The sequence below is a fragment of the Condylura cristata genome, unplaced genomic scaffold (genome assembly GCF_000260355.1).
Source record: "Condylura cristata isolate star-nosed mole 26May11 unplaced genomic scaffold, ConCri1.0 scaffold00020, whole genome shotgun sequence".
Lineage (NCBI taxonomy): Eukaryota > Metazoa > Chordata > Mammalia > Eulipotyphla > Talpidae > Condylura > Condylura cristata.
Window position 1 is genome coordinate 31,527,057 of NW_004567121.1, and position 12,395 is coordinate 31,539,451.

Genomic DNA, 12,395 nt, shown 5'->3' on the forward strand with positions numbered 1-12,395 from the left:
CTGGGGTACAGGCCAGAGAAGCAGGGGGTGAGAAGATTCACCAGAGACAGAGAAGGGAGCAGAACAGGCAGATCGATGAAGTACACTGCTGAGGGGAGCAGCGGGCGGGTCAGGAGAGGTCTGCCGCGCCATGTGGTCACCTCCAGGGTGGGGATCGAACTCATGCTGAAGTGGCTTCAGCTTCTTAGTGCTGTGCTTTAACCCGCTGCGCCACCAGGGAGGGCCAATATTAGTTTTTGTTAATAGGAATGAAAAACTAACCAGCAAATATGTTTCTTCATAAACCATATCACAATCGAGAATTCAATTTCAAAGGAGCAAATAGTCGCACTTGGCAGCAGCGTAGAAGTCAGAAAAGTAAAGCAAGGATTTTCATGCCTCCAGGAGGAAAGCCTGTGGCAAGCCGCCCCTGCCCTCATGTGTGTCGTGGGGAGACAAAACCAAGCGAATAAGCTATGCCCAGGGAGTCCCCTCTGGAGGGCCAAGGACAGAGACCCAGGCCAGCCCGCCAGGCAGAGGCGGCCCAGGTTGGTGCCCTGGGGCACACGTGGCCACCCAGCCTGAGTGACTGAAGCAGGAGACAGCTTTATAGCTTTCTGGAAAATGCCCCCGGGCTGCGGGCTACTGCCCCGGAATCCAGCCCAGGTGTGTGACTGCACCGCTGCTCCTGGGCCCGCTGACTTCCTCGCGGGCTGGCTCCCGCCACACACGAGCCGGCAGCAAGGCCCTTGTCTTCTAACAGCTCTTAACAGTTGTTCTCTGAGGACGCTGGAGAACTTTTGTTTGTGTGCACTGTCGCTATGAATATTTAGCTACGGCAGAAAAGAAAATTGAGATTTTTTTAAACATGTATTAATGAACTCCCTTAAAATAGCAGTACGAGCCCTCCTCCATATTAACCTAGTTCGCACGTGGGTGGTGCCGACCGCAGCTAGGAGGGGCTATAGCAGAATTAACAGTTTTCACTGCTTCCTCCAAGATTTCTTAAGTGACGCTCGCATTTTTTTCTCTGTAAGTGTGTGGCAGTAAAGAATACCCACAAAAGTCCCAAAAGGGATTAGACGACTTCCAGGTTGGTGACCACATGGAGGGGCTGGGAGAAGCGTGTGGACTCGACTCCTCGCCCCGCTCCCCCCTTCTCCCCACCCCACCCCGCCCCTCCTCACCTGGCACATGGATTCCATCTGGCTTTATAATAAATCAGTGACCATAGATCATCTTTCTGAGCTCTGTATGTCCTTGAGTTGTTTTGACAAGTGATTCAACTGGATCAGGGATAGGGGTCTTGCCGCCAGATCAAACAGGAGTGTGGGTGACCTGGTACTTGTGACTGGTGTGTCTATAGTGAGGCTAGTTTTGTGGGGCTGGACCCCTTAGTCCGTGGGGCCTGGTCTGACTGCAGAGGCTGAGACCTGGATCACGTTGTTGGACCCCAGTTGGTTCAGAGACCTGAGAGCTGACTGGTGTGAGGGGACCTCTAGGGGCAGACAGCCCCGGGAAGCCCTGTGTCTCTCAGGCACTCCCCTCTGGGCGTGCTCACTGACAAAAGGAGGGGTCACACTCAGGCCCCAGGTCCAGTTCCCCCAGTCCAGACATCCTTGGCCCCTCCGCCCGCTCACTCGCATCCCTACCTCTCCCCCAGCGGTACTGGGGGCCGACTCCCAGCCTTCCTAGGCCTGTGGTCACTCTGTCCTGCCACACACACCCACCTGGACAGCCAGGTCGCGGCCTCCTGGTCTCCAGTTAGTCCCGATACCACATCAGCTTCTGGGCTCGGTCCCAACCTTTCATCCTTCTGGACGCTGCCTGCCTTTCCTTCTTACCCAAAACCGGTAAATCCCTGCCTGTATCTCTTGCTTCTTTGCCTGCTGTAGCAAGTCGGCAGCTTGAACCTATAATGAAAGTATCTTGTCTTTCTGAGCAAGAAGCTTCTGAGAGCCACAGTTTCACTAGTTGCAAGATACAAGAACCCACGCAAACTCACTTGAGCCAACATGAGAAATTTATTGTAAGACGTCAGATTGCCCCCAGGTAATCGGAAAGCAGGAAGGAGCGTCACATGGCTCTTGGCTTAAAAGGATGGAGACCAGAGCCGAGAAACAGCCGGGGTCACAGCATCGGACCTTTCCGATGGTGCCCCCCAACTCAAGGTCACACGCTTCTCGGCCCTCCCACCCTGCACGGTCTTCTGTCTTCTCTCCACAGTGGCTTTCTCTGCTTCTCTGCCACATGACAGAAGAGAAGCTTGGGACTGCACAGGATTTACAACAGCCCAGGCAAGCAACCACCAGAATTCTGATTCCTAAATCCCAAAAGGGAAGGTATTTCAGGGCACCCGCCTGGGTTACAAATTGCTGTCAGACAGCTTGACCCACGAGGCGGTCAGGTAACTCCTGTGTGTCTCTGAGACCCGCCTGCACTGAGCAGATCTGAGAGAAGGGGTGGGCGCTTTCCTGGGGCTGGAGGGTCGGGGGGGAGGGCCCTAGCTGTGTTGGACACTTTAAGAACTGACTAGAATTTTTCATAGCGGACCGAGAAGCTGCCAAGCCACATGTGGGGCATAGGACAGCAGAGAAGCTGCAGAGAACCTCTCCGGCCCTCAATCAACATTTTTAGTGCTGGGAGCAACTTCCAGGAGCAGCTGGAGATGCAGGGTGGCCACCTGCAGGCACCTGGGCTGGCAATGGCAGTAGGCAAACAGGAAGTAGACCAGGAAGCCGCTCAGCAGGAACAGGACGAGGTACAGGAATTCCATCTTGGGGCGGTCGATGATGGGTGCCAGCACCAGATAGGCAAAAGCGAGGAGCGTCACGACAGGGATGATGGTGGGGACCCGCAGGGGCAGAGACCCTGACGATGAAGGGGCCACAGGGCGCTGGGCTCCATCCCTCCTGCCTGCTTCCCTGTCACTTCCACTTGCCACCAGCCTGCCTCTCCCAGCTCCTGCCATGATGCCTTGTCTGGCCAGTGGGCCAGTTGCAGGGCTCCAGGGAGCGTCTGGGGGCCAGCTGAGCTCTCTGCTTTGTGACTCCTGGTGTATATGTGCAACCTCCTGGCACTTGTCTCCCCTGTTCTCCCTCGGGGGTCCTCAGGGGACAAAGGCTGTGACCCCACATCGGCTTCATGAACAGTAGAAAAAGCCCCATGTGGCCCAAGTCTACCTTGTAAGGTCGGGGAACATCCTTCTTCATCCGCAAGTACAGGAGACAGCTGATGGCGGTGCTGTAGGTGAGCCAGCCAAGGAGACTGGAGGGCAGACAAGAGCCGCTCACCACAGGCCCCGAGAAGCTGCACCCCTGCGAGGGGCCGCCCAGGAGGCGCAAGCCGGGGGCAGCGGCCCAGGCCCACCCAAGACCTTGGGCCACCCCAGCCCCGTCCTCACCCCCAGCAGGCTCTGTGCAGACTAGGAGAGAAGGCGAGACTGGGGCACTGAGGACGAGGAGGTGTGGACTCAATACCAGTCTGTTCCTGCCTCCTTGATCTTCTGGCACAGAGTGGCACCCGCCCAGCCCAGCCACTCCCGTGTTCCCAGCTCAGGCCTGCACGGACTGCCCCTGACTAGAAGGGAGGATGGTTCTCATCAGGAGGGAGGGACATCTGGAGAGACCCCAGGAAGCCTGTGCTCTCTCGGGGACCTGCATGCTCATGGCAGGCCCCCAGGGGAGTGTCCTGTCAGACCGTCCTGAGCACCCAGCCACCCCGGCCCTGCTCTCCCAGGTGTGTGCTGGGTGGCTGATGCAGTTCCAGGAGAAGTCCCTCTAACGCTTAGAATACAACCCCGTGCTGAGCGACACACGGCTACATCTGAATGTCCACACGGGTGTGAGTGTGTGCACGTGGGCTTCAGGTATGTGTGCACATGTTTGCACACACACGCGCGTGTCTGTGTGAGGACGCAGGCCATGCAACACCCAGCCTGGGGCGGCAGTCTCACTTGCCTCAAGAAGTTTATGATGGTGCTGAAGTTGCCTTGGATGACCAGGACCAGCGCCAGCGCCGCGGTGAACGCGGGCTGGCACAGGCGTGAGGCGACGCGAGTGCACCATGGCCAGGATCTGCGGCTGGGAAGCAAAGCCAGGCGAGCCCAGTGGGCCTCTGCCCGGGCGCACTGGACACCAGGGTGCCCAGCTCTGTCGTTGCGAGTCCAGTGGCTTCCAGATGGCTATCTCTGTGGTTCACGAGCAACCAAGCTCGGGGCGCAGGTGGGGGCCCAGCCCCGCCAAGCCAGCTGACACCCAGCGGTCTAGGATGTGGGACTGGAGCACAGCAGGTGTCTGGCCAGGTCGCTCCACTGTCTCATGCTCCATCCCAGGACAGGAAGAGGAGCCAGCAGGGGGTGGGCACGAGGGGTGGGAGGGGGAGGATGGAACAGATGTGGACGGACTGTGGGGGCTGGGGGTGTTGGATTATGGGGCTCAGCAAATATTCAGCCTCCCTCTCCCCTCATCTAGGGGAGTAATGTGATCTCCCACTCATGACAATGAAAGATGAGCAGATGCCATCACAAACACAGGGGTGCCTTGCACCCCGCCACCTGTGACGGGAGTGCAGCCCACACCGAGGCACCCCTCCTACAGCCCCACCGTCTCCCCGGTCACTGGCCTGTACATCCTGGCCTTGCCCAGTCCAGACCCCACTGCTCACCAAGTGGCCCTCTCTGGCAGCCACGCAGCACACACGACTTCCGCTGAAGAACGTCCCGTTGGCTGAGCCGAACGTCGAGAGTGCAACAGCCAAGGGCACCAGCCAGGCCCAGGCTCCCAGAACCTGGTTCCTAGGACAGCAGAGGTCCAGGGAGGGGACTTGGAAGACGGCCTCAGGCCCCCGCGATACAGAGCGGAAGACGCAGCTGAAAGAAGGTGAAATGCGCTCCTGGCCCAGGAGCACAGTGCGGGACTCACCCCCAGCTCACAGCCATGGTGTCTGAGGACAGGATCTCAGTGGGTGCCAGCGCGAGCATGTAGCTGATGTTGACCAGGAGGTACAGGCCGGTGACCTCGGGATGGAGATCATCAACGCCCACGCCAGCTTCTGCAGCAGGTGGAGAGAGGCACGTGTTGCGGGCGCTTGGTTCTCGGGTCCCCAGGAGGAGGTGAGCAGCGTGGGGCTCAGCTCATCCTGGCTGCAGGGCATGAGCCAGGCCTGCAGGACACTCGGGCTGTGGGCTCCTCCGCCTCGCTCCGCCCCAGCCCGCCACGCAGGCAGAGCTCAGAGCCCCTGAGCAGTGCTAACCAGGCAAAGCAGAGGCAAAGGGGCTGGCGTGGTGGGGAGGGGAAAGAGGCCATGAGCGGAGCCTCCGGGATGAGCAGGGCGCTGTGCGGGAGCCCCCGTGAAGAAAGGAAGAGACTCTGGCCGGGGGTGGGGGAGTGGGGGTGAGCGAGAGAGGCACTCCCAGCTGGACAGGAAGGTCAAATATGGCCACAGTCAGTGATCTGCAGGTCAAGCCAGCTGGAAGATGCCAGGGCCCGCCACACCAACCCCGCCTAGACTGAGTTCTCCAGACTCAGGCCAGACCGAAGGTCATCACGTGGCGTTCTACACTGACCCCACTCTTGGCTGGAAATTGGAAAGCCATGGAGATCTATAAAATAGGACTTCCCGGGCCCTCCCTGGTGGCGCAGCGGGTTAAAGCACAGCACTGAGAAGCTAAAGCCACTTCCGCATGAGTTCGATCCCCGCCTGCCCGGGAGGTGACCACATGGCGCAGCAGACCTCTCCTGACCCGTCCACTGCTCCTCTCAGCAGTGTTCTTCGTTGATCTGCCTGTTCTGCTCCCCACTCTGTCCCTGGTGAATCCTCTCACCCTCCGCATCTCTGGCCTGTATCCCAGTTCTGTATGAATAAATAAATAAATCTTTAAAAAAAAAAAATAGGACTTCCCACTGCCCTGCTTCTCTGCAAAGTGTGAGGAGCAGAGAGCGGAGGGCGAGCCAGACGGAAACAGGCTGTGCACCCTTGGGCGGGTCTGCACTGGGGAGAGCCCCAGCCCCCGAGGGGGCCGCATCACCCCGCCAGTGAGCAGGACTCTGGTGACAGAGGACGAAGGGAAACCCAGCAAAATCAGAGTGCGCTGCTCCCTCCCACGCAGCACCCCAACCCTGGACATCACCTGGGGCCAGGAGCGAAGGAAGCGAGAGGCCTCGCTCAGGACCCAGCACTTGGCCAGCAGTCCCCGCCAGGCCGGGCCTCCGGGGGTGACTTCAGCCTCACAGAAGCCTGTCCTCAGCACCCGCGGGCCCCGAGGGCTTTCTCCACTGGTCACCTGGCTTACTTTGGGAGAGGCAGGCAAGCGCCTGCTCCAGCCTGTCCTCTCAGCCATGTTCTAGCAACTACCAGACAGTGCTCCCGGTCATGGGGTTGCTGTTACTGCTGCTTACCGGGATCAGGCGTTCCCACAGAGCTTGACCTAGAGGTGTCCCAGGTGGGGGGCAGGGCTACACCCCGGTCCTAGACAGGCCTCCTCCCCAAACACCAGGGTCTCCCCCATTTAAGCATCGGCCCCTGCGCCACAGAGCGTGGTTCTTTCAAAGCAAGCTGCAGAGCTGTGCCAGGGCCGAGCTCTTCAACAGAAAACCCCGGAGATGTCATGGGAGGGAAGGAACATGGAGGACGCAGCAGCCACCTCAGATCCGCTTCAGGCCTTGTGGCCAGCCTCAGCCCTGGGGGTCCTCGGCCCCTTGTGTTTCTTGAAATAGAAACATACCCTGTGTGTTTTTGGGCTCGGTTCCTGTTCACACTGCTGCTTCACGACTGTTTTGCCCAAACCACATCAGTTCTTTGAGGCTCGGACCCAGCCCTCCTCTTTCCCTGCCCCGCGCAGGGAAGTCGCCCTTCCCTGGGCTCCAGCAGCACGTGGAAGAAGCACCTAGAGAGTTTGCTGCATCCGAGCCTCTTGCACACCCCGTCAGGCTGTCCTCTCAGGACAGGCGCCAGGCAGGGAAGCCTCTGCATCCCAGTTCGCTTGGGACTTGCTGGGCGTTAGCACTGAAAGCCGGGCTCCTGGGATGCCCAAAATGAGCAACCACAGCTACCCTACAAGACTCCTTTTTGGGTCACCTCCAGTTCTACAATCTGGGGACTCGGGACAGTGGAGATTACCCCAGCCACAGCAGCTCAGTCCCACCAAGCCAGTCCGGAGGCCCAGACGAAGCCTGTAGTAAACATGGGCCGGTGGAGGGGAGCCCCGGGCACACATTGTGGGTGTCCTCAGCAAGGAGAGCACCCACCGCACAACCCAGCCCACACTGAGCCAGGGAGTAGGGACCCAGCCTGCTTCTCACCCTGCCCCACCTGGGCCACCCACCCACCACATAAAGAGCTGAGGTGGTTGCCAAGCCCCAAGTCACACCAGAAACAGGTTTCTGGCCAAGACGCCCCAAGAGCTGTGCTATTTCCTGCTTTCATCCTCGAGTTCCTTATTCCTTCACTCACACCCCGGGGAGCGCATGCATGGGCTGGCTCTGGTTTTGGCACAGGCTCTGTGGTTTCTTGAAAAACCCGTGAGCCAAAGCTACACCTACCGTGTGGTGTGATCGGAGTGGGAGCCAGAATCGCAAATGCCCAGATTCAAAGGAATGCTTTTATTTTTGCTTAGAAACCCATATTTGTCAAAAATACTCTCTACCCAGCAGAGACGAGCAAACTACAGGCAGTGGACCAAGTCCAGCCTGCGGCTTCTTTCTGTCAATAAACTTTTCTGGGGACACGGTCTCACCAGCTTGTATCGGTCTCTTTTCCTGCTAAAACCAGGCTGAGCCGTCCCAGCACACATAACACCCACAGAGCCTGGAATATCAACTCTCTGATCCGCTGCAGGAAGATCCCAGTTCCACGGCACAGGAGCTTGGCTCACCGGGCTGTGTCCCCATCACACCCAGAGCCAGCCAGCGCACACCCCACCATTCACCCGAATGCAGCCATCCAGTTCTGTGCTTACCGGAGGACTTACCGTTTCTGCAATTCCATAACTTAACTAGGGAAGGCCCGGCCCTGGCATTCAGAGCCCATGAATGCAGGAAGCGAGTCTGCTTTTTAGCAGATTTCCCATGGCCCCAGCTCAAGTCACAGTAGCTGGTACTGGGAGATTGCAACCCTTCCCACCCCCAAGAAGCACCGTGGACTCATGTCTGGACTCTTGAGCTCCTCCATCACTTAATTGAGACTGTTCCAGTCGTCAAAGGACCACAGAGCCTGGTAGAAGGCCATGCCGATGTGCCCGGCCCACAGCGTCGTGTTGTGGAAGGCGGACAGAAGGCCTTCTGTGCGGCCACGGCCCTGGCCCAGCACCACAGCCCCGTCCCCCACGATGACCAGCAAGGACAACGCTTTGGCGGCCATGCATATGTTCATCAGCGCGGTGCCCAGCTGTGTGCTCCTGCAGTTGACCAGCATCAGAAGCAGGATGCAGGCGGCTGCCATCCCCTTGACCACGGCCTGGGGCAGCGAGGAGCAGCCGGGATAAAAGGGAGCCGCAACGTTCTCCGCGAAGCTGAGCGAGACAGCGGTGATGGTGGCTGGTCGGCCCACCAGCACGAACGAGTAGATGACCAGGAAGGCTGGCAGGGGGCCAAAGTTTCGCAGGATGTAGGTGTACTCCCCTCCCGGATTCAGGAACCAGGGTCCCCAGCTCAGCGTAGCACAGGGCACCCAGCATGACCAGGAGGCCACAGGCGGCCCAGACCACTAGGCTGGCTCCGGGGCTGCCTGTGTGGATCAAGACCCCCTGTGGCGACATGAAGATGCCTGAGCCGATCGTGCAGCCGGTGATCAGCGGCACGGCGCCCACAGGCCCCTCTTCCTCCTCAGCCTCAGCCCGCCATCTGGCTCCCGCCCTGCGGCCCCCTCCCCGCCATCTCTCGCCTGACCTCTCTCCATCTCAGGACTTCAGCTGTACTGCGTGTGCTTGAGCAGAAGTAGAGCCCTGTCGCGTTGTCTCCGGGGCTCCCGCAGGAGTTAATGATTACAGTCGCCGGAGGGAGTGAGCGCCAGGGAACAGCCGTCACTGAGTGCCAGCCTGGCCCAGCCAGACCCATAGCAGGAAGGAAAGTGGCAAGAGGACAGGACCCATGTGCGACTGGCCGCACTCAACTCCGGCTCTAGGCCTTCAGGGCTGTGTGACCTTGGACAAGCGCTCTGAACCTCACCCTACCCACCTGTCAATTAGTTAGAGCACGCGCCACGTACCATTGTTCTAAAGATTAAATAAAATAGGCCATTCAAAACAGCCAAAATAGTATATGACACAGGAAACTTTCCTTAATGGCCGGCTTCTACCCCATGGCTAAGAGTTTCACTAGTTACCTAGTTTCAAGTATCTATATACCGAGAGAGAGAGTGTATTTAATGTGACACTTAATTTCATTGTATGTGTAAGGCTCATTGCTCATTTCAGAATATAGTGTTTAACTTTTTCATTGATCCTCCCTTATATTTTTGAAATCTTGGGGTGCAGAATCTCTCCCAGTCTTTATAGCAAAGCCTATGGACCTCCGATGCATTGGCCTCCAGTGAACAGGCGGTTCCTTGGGGTCTCCTGACCGGGCTGGCCAGGATCAAGACAGCGTGGGGCTTCCTGGATCTCCTGGCGCTATTGCCGGTGGATGCTCTGAAGGTCAGACAGCTGCAGAATGTGAGGGGTCCACAAGACCACCCTCACCTCTGCCACCAACAGCAAATTGACCCTTAGGTTCAAGTATTTGCTGGAAGTACTCACAAAACTCACGAAAAGCTTTTCTCCTTAAGTTATGTTTTATAACACCTAAAGAATAATGATTCAAATCAGTCAAGGAGCGCAGACAGAGGACAGTCTTAGATGGTTCCAGATGCAGGGCTTCCAGAGTTTCCTGGGAGTGCCCTGGGCTCAGCATGTGACCATGTGAGCCTCAGTGCCCACTGTTCTCGGGAAGTCAGCCACACACACTGGGCTGGCGGCTGCCGAGGCTGCGCTTACCTCCCGGTCACTCAGTAGGTCAGGTTGCTGGTTCATGAGCCGAGGCCTCATCCAAAACCACATGATTACTACCTGCCTGACCCCGGGACACCACCCAGACAAAGACACTCTGGTCAAGCATGACGTTCCAAGGGCTGAGGATTACCTCCCAGAGGCTAAGGGCAGGGGCTTCTCACTACACAGGTGTGCAGGTGCCAGTGGCTTAAAGAACCCATGAGGAAACCAAGATGAGCCTTCACCACTCCTCTGGTCAAAGGCTATATGTAAAGGGGCCTGGTGTCAGCCTAAGGGAGCCGGGACCAGGCAGGCGTGGGGAGGAAGAAGAGAGTGAGTGGAAGTGAGGGTGGGAAGGGTCTGCCTCAGGGCTTTCCCACTCAGGGCAGAACTAGGGACTCCGAGGCTATCTGGGCTTCCCTCAGCAGCTCACCCACACAATGTGGCCTTCCAGGGTTGGGTCTGCCTTTGAGGAAGGGACCCTCTGCAGCACAGTCAAGCCCAGATGATGTCCCTGTGTGACCTCCCTGGATGAGGGGGTGCCTGGTGTGACCCACTCCAAGACGTGGCTGGAAGATGAAGTCAGCATCCAAGCTCAGGGAACTGTATTTTCCATCAGGATCGCCGTTCGTGCCATTGCCCACTGGCAGAATGGAGCGGATGGTTCTCCCACAAAAGTGTGCATGGGAATAAACCCAAACCCTCATATCCCATCACCCAGTGGAGATGAATTGGTTAACATCACAAACTCACATTTCCCACTCTTGTCTCCCCTGCCCCCCTGATCTTAATCAAGCATGATACAGGCTCCTGTGCAGGGAATTCTCAGGCTGTGCCGCCTCACCTGTTCTCAAAACCAGCTGCCAGCCTCCATCTATGCATGTCATCTGCTCTGTTCTCCTCGGGCCCCAATCCTCCCTGCCAAGGGTCAGCCACTGGTTCTGTAAAGGGTCAAATAATAAGGTTCGGGGGCTCTGCAGGTCAACAGTTCTTATCACAGTATCTCAGCTCTGCACTGCTGTGTGGAAGCAGCCACCAGACAGCAGGTCAGAGAGTGAGTGAGGCTATGTTCCAAGGAAACATTTTGATTCCATACAAGTGACATTTGATTTCATAAAATGTTCACATGTGACAAAATATTCTTCTTTCGATTTTTTTCAGCTTGTTTAAGATATAAAAGCCATTCTTAGCTCATAGGCTATTAACAACAACAGGCAGTTGGCCAGGTTGGTCCCAGAGGGTGGCGTTTGCCAACCCTGGCCTTCATCCATGCCACTCCAAGGAGGGCACCGCATCCCTGTGACCGTGCCGATGTTTGTGCTGCCAGCAGTGTTTCCAGGGCTTCCAGGGCTTCCATTCGTAGGCTGCCAGGGTCCGTGCAGTGGTGGAGGTAGCCTCCTCCCTTCGGCGTGGGGAGATACTCGGTCCGCTTCCGGTAACTTCACTTGCCCACATGTCCAGAGATAATTAACATGAAACCACATCATAAAGTCACATTTCCTGAGTGTTCAGAACCAACTGAGTTCCCTCTTCAACCCAGCGAGGGGGTGGATCTCCGTTCAGTATAGCTTGAAACACAACGTGTAAGGGTCTCCTAATGCACCATGGTGTGGTAGTGTCAGCTACATAAATGGTGAAGTAAGGAACTTACAAAATATGACCTTCCCTAAAAGCGACGAAGAACTGTCAGAATCAACGTTTTCAGAATTCTAGAAATGAGCCAAAGCTCTTGATAATCAGAGAAGTGCACTTTAACTTTTTCTTGTCTCTCTTTCCAGACCCCTAGCTCAACAATAGCCTTAAAGATAAACAACCTAAATTCTTGGTACAGCACCTGTACTGAAACAAGCAGAAACCTTTTCAATAATAAAAAGCTGTAATTACTTGTTTCACCTGATTGGGCTCTGCGAAACCCTGGCCTTTATCACCATTAACTTGGAATTCACCCAGTGCTAAAGCAACAATCAATACCAGCCAGCACAAACAATAAACTAACCAAAACTCTTGGAAGGAAAACCTGGGGAATGAGATATTTGGGGCTAACTGCTTTGGAAAACTTTAGAATATTTCTAGCAATCTAGAAGGCTACACACATTTCCCAGTGCTCAGGAAAGATGTGAGAAGGTTCTGAACTCTCTTCCCTGGTGACCTTCCCTTATACAGGCTCTGGGCAAGCAGGTTCTTTGCAAGCAGGAAGTGAAGGCAAAGGCAGTCTTGCAAGCTGCTTAGTTGAATGTGAACAGTGTGCCCCAAGACATACACAAAGCCATCTGTAATGACTAGAAGGTGTTTCTGTATCAAGCTTAGAGGGAAGTCTCTGTCTGGTCATAGATGACTACTAAGCTAACAGAACAGAGCCTTGAGGGCTCACACACAGTTAGGAAAATAGTCTGCAAAATTGGGACAAGAAAGTTACTAGACAACTACAATAAGCAGCAACAACAAAAATAAA

The 12,395-nt window shown here is 56.4% G+C and overlaps 1 protein-coding gene across 1 annotated transcript; it reads right to left on the reverse strand.

The window, feature by feature from the left end:
• Nucleotides 1–2,555: 2,555 nt before the first annotated feature.
• LOC101630377 (b(0,+)-type amino acid transporter 1-like) lies at nucleotides 2,556–8,874 on the reverse strand. The gene is given in 10 exon segments (XM_012727358.1): nucleotides 2,556–2,834; nucleotides 3,163–3,246; nucleotides 3,939–4,007; nucleotides 4,009–4,061; nucleotides 4,645–4,774; nucleotides 4,902–5,112; nucleotides 6,378–6,406; nucleotides 8,114–8,601; nucleotides 8,603–8,781; nucleotides 8,784–8,874. Coding segments are annotated over 10 exon segments (1,569 nt in total). The 3' UTR covers nucleotides 2,556–2,599.
• Nucleotides 8,875–12,395: the final 3,521 nt, after the last annotated feature.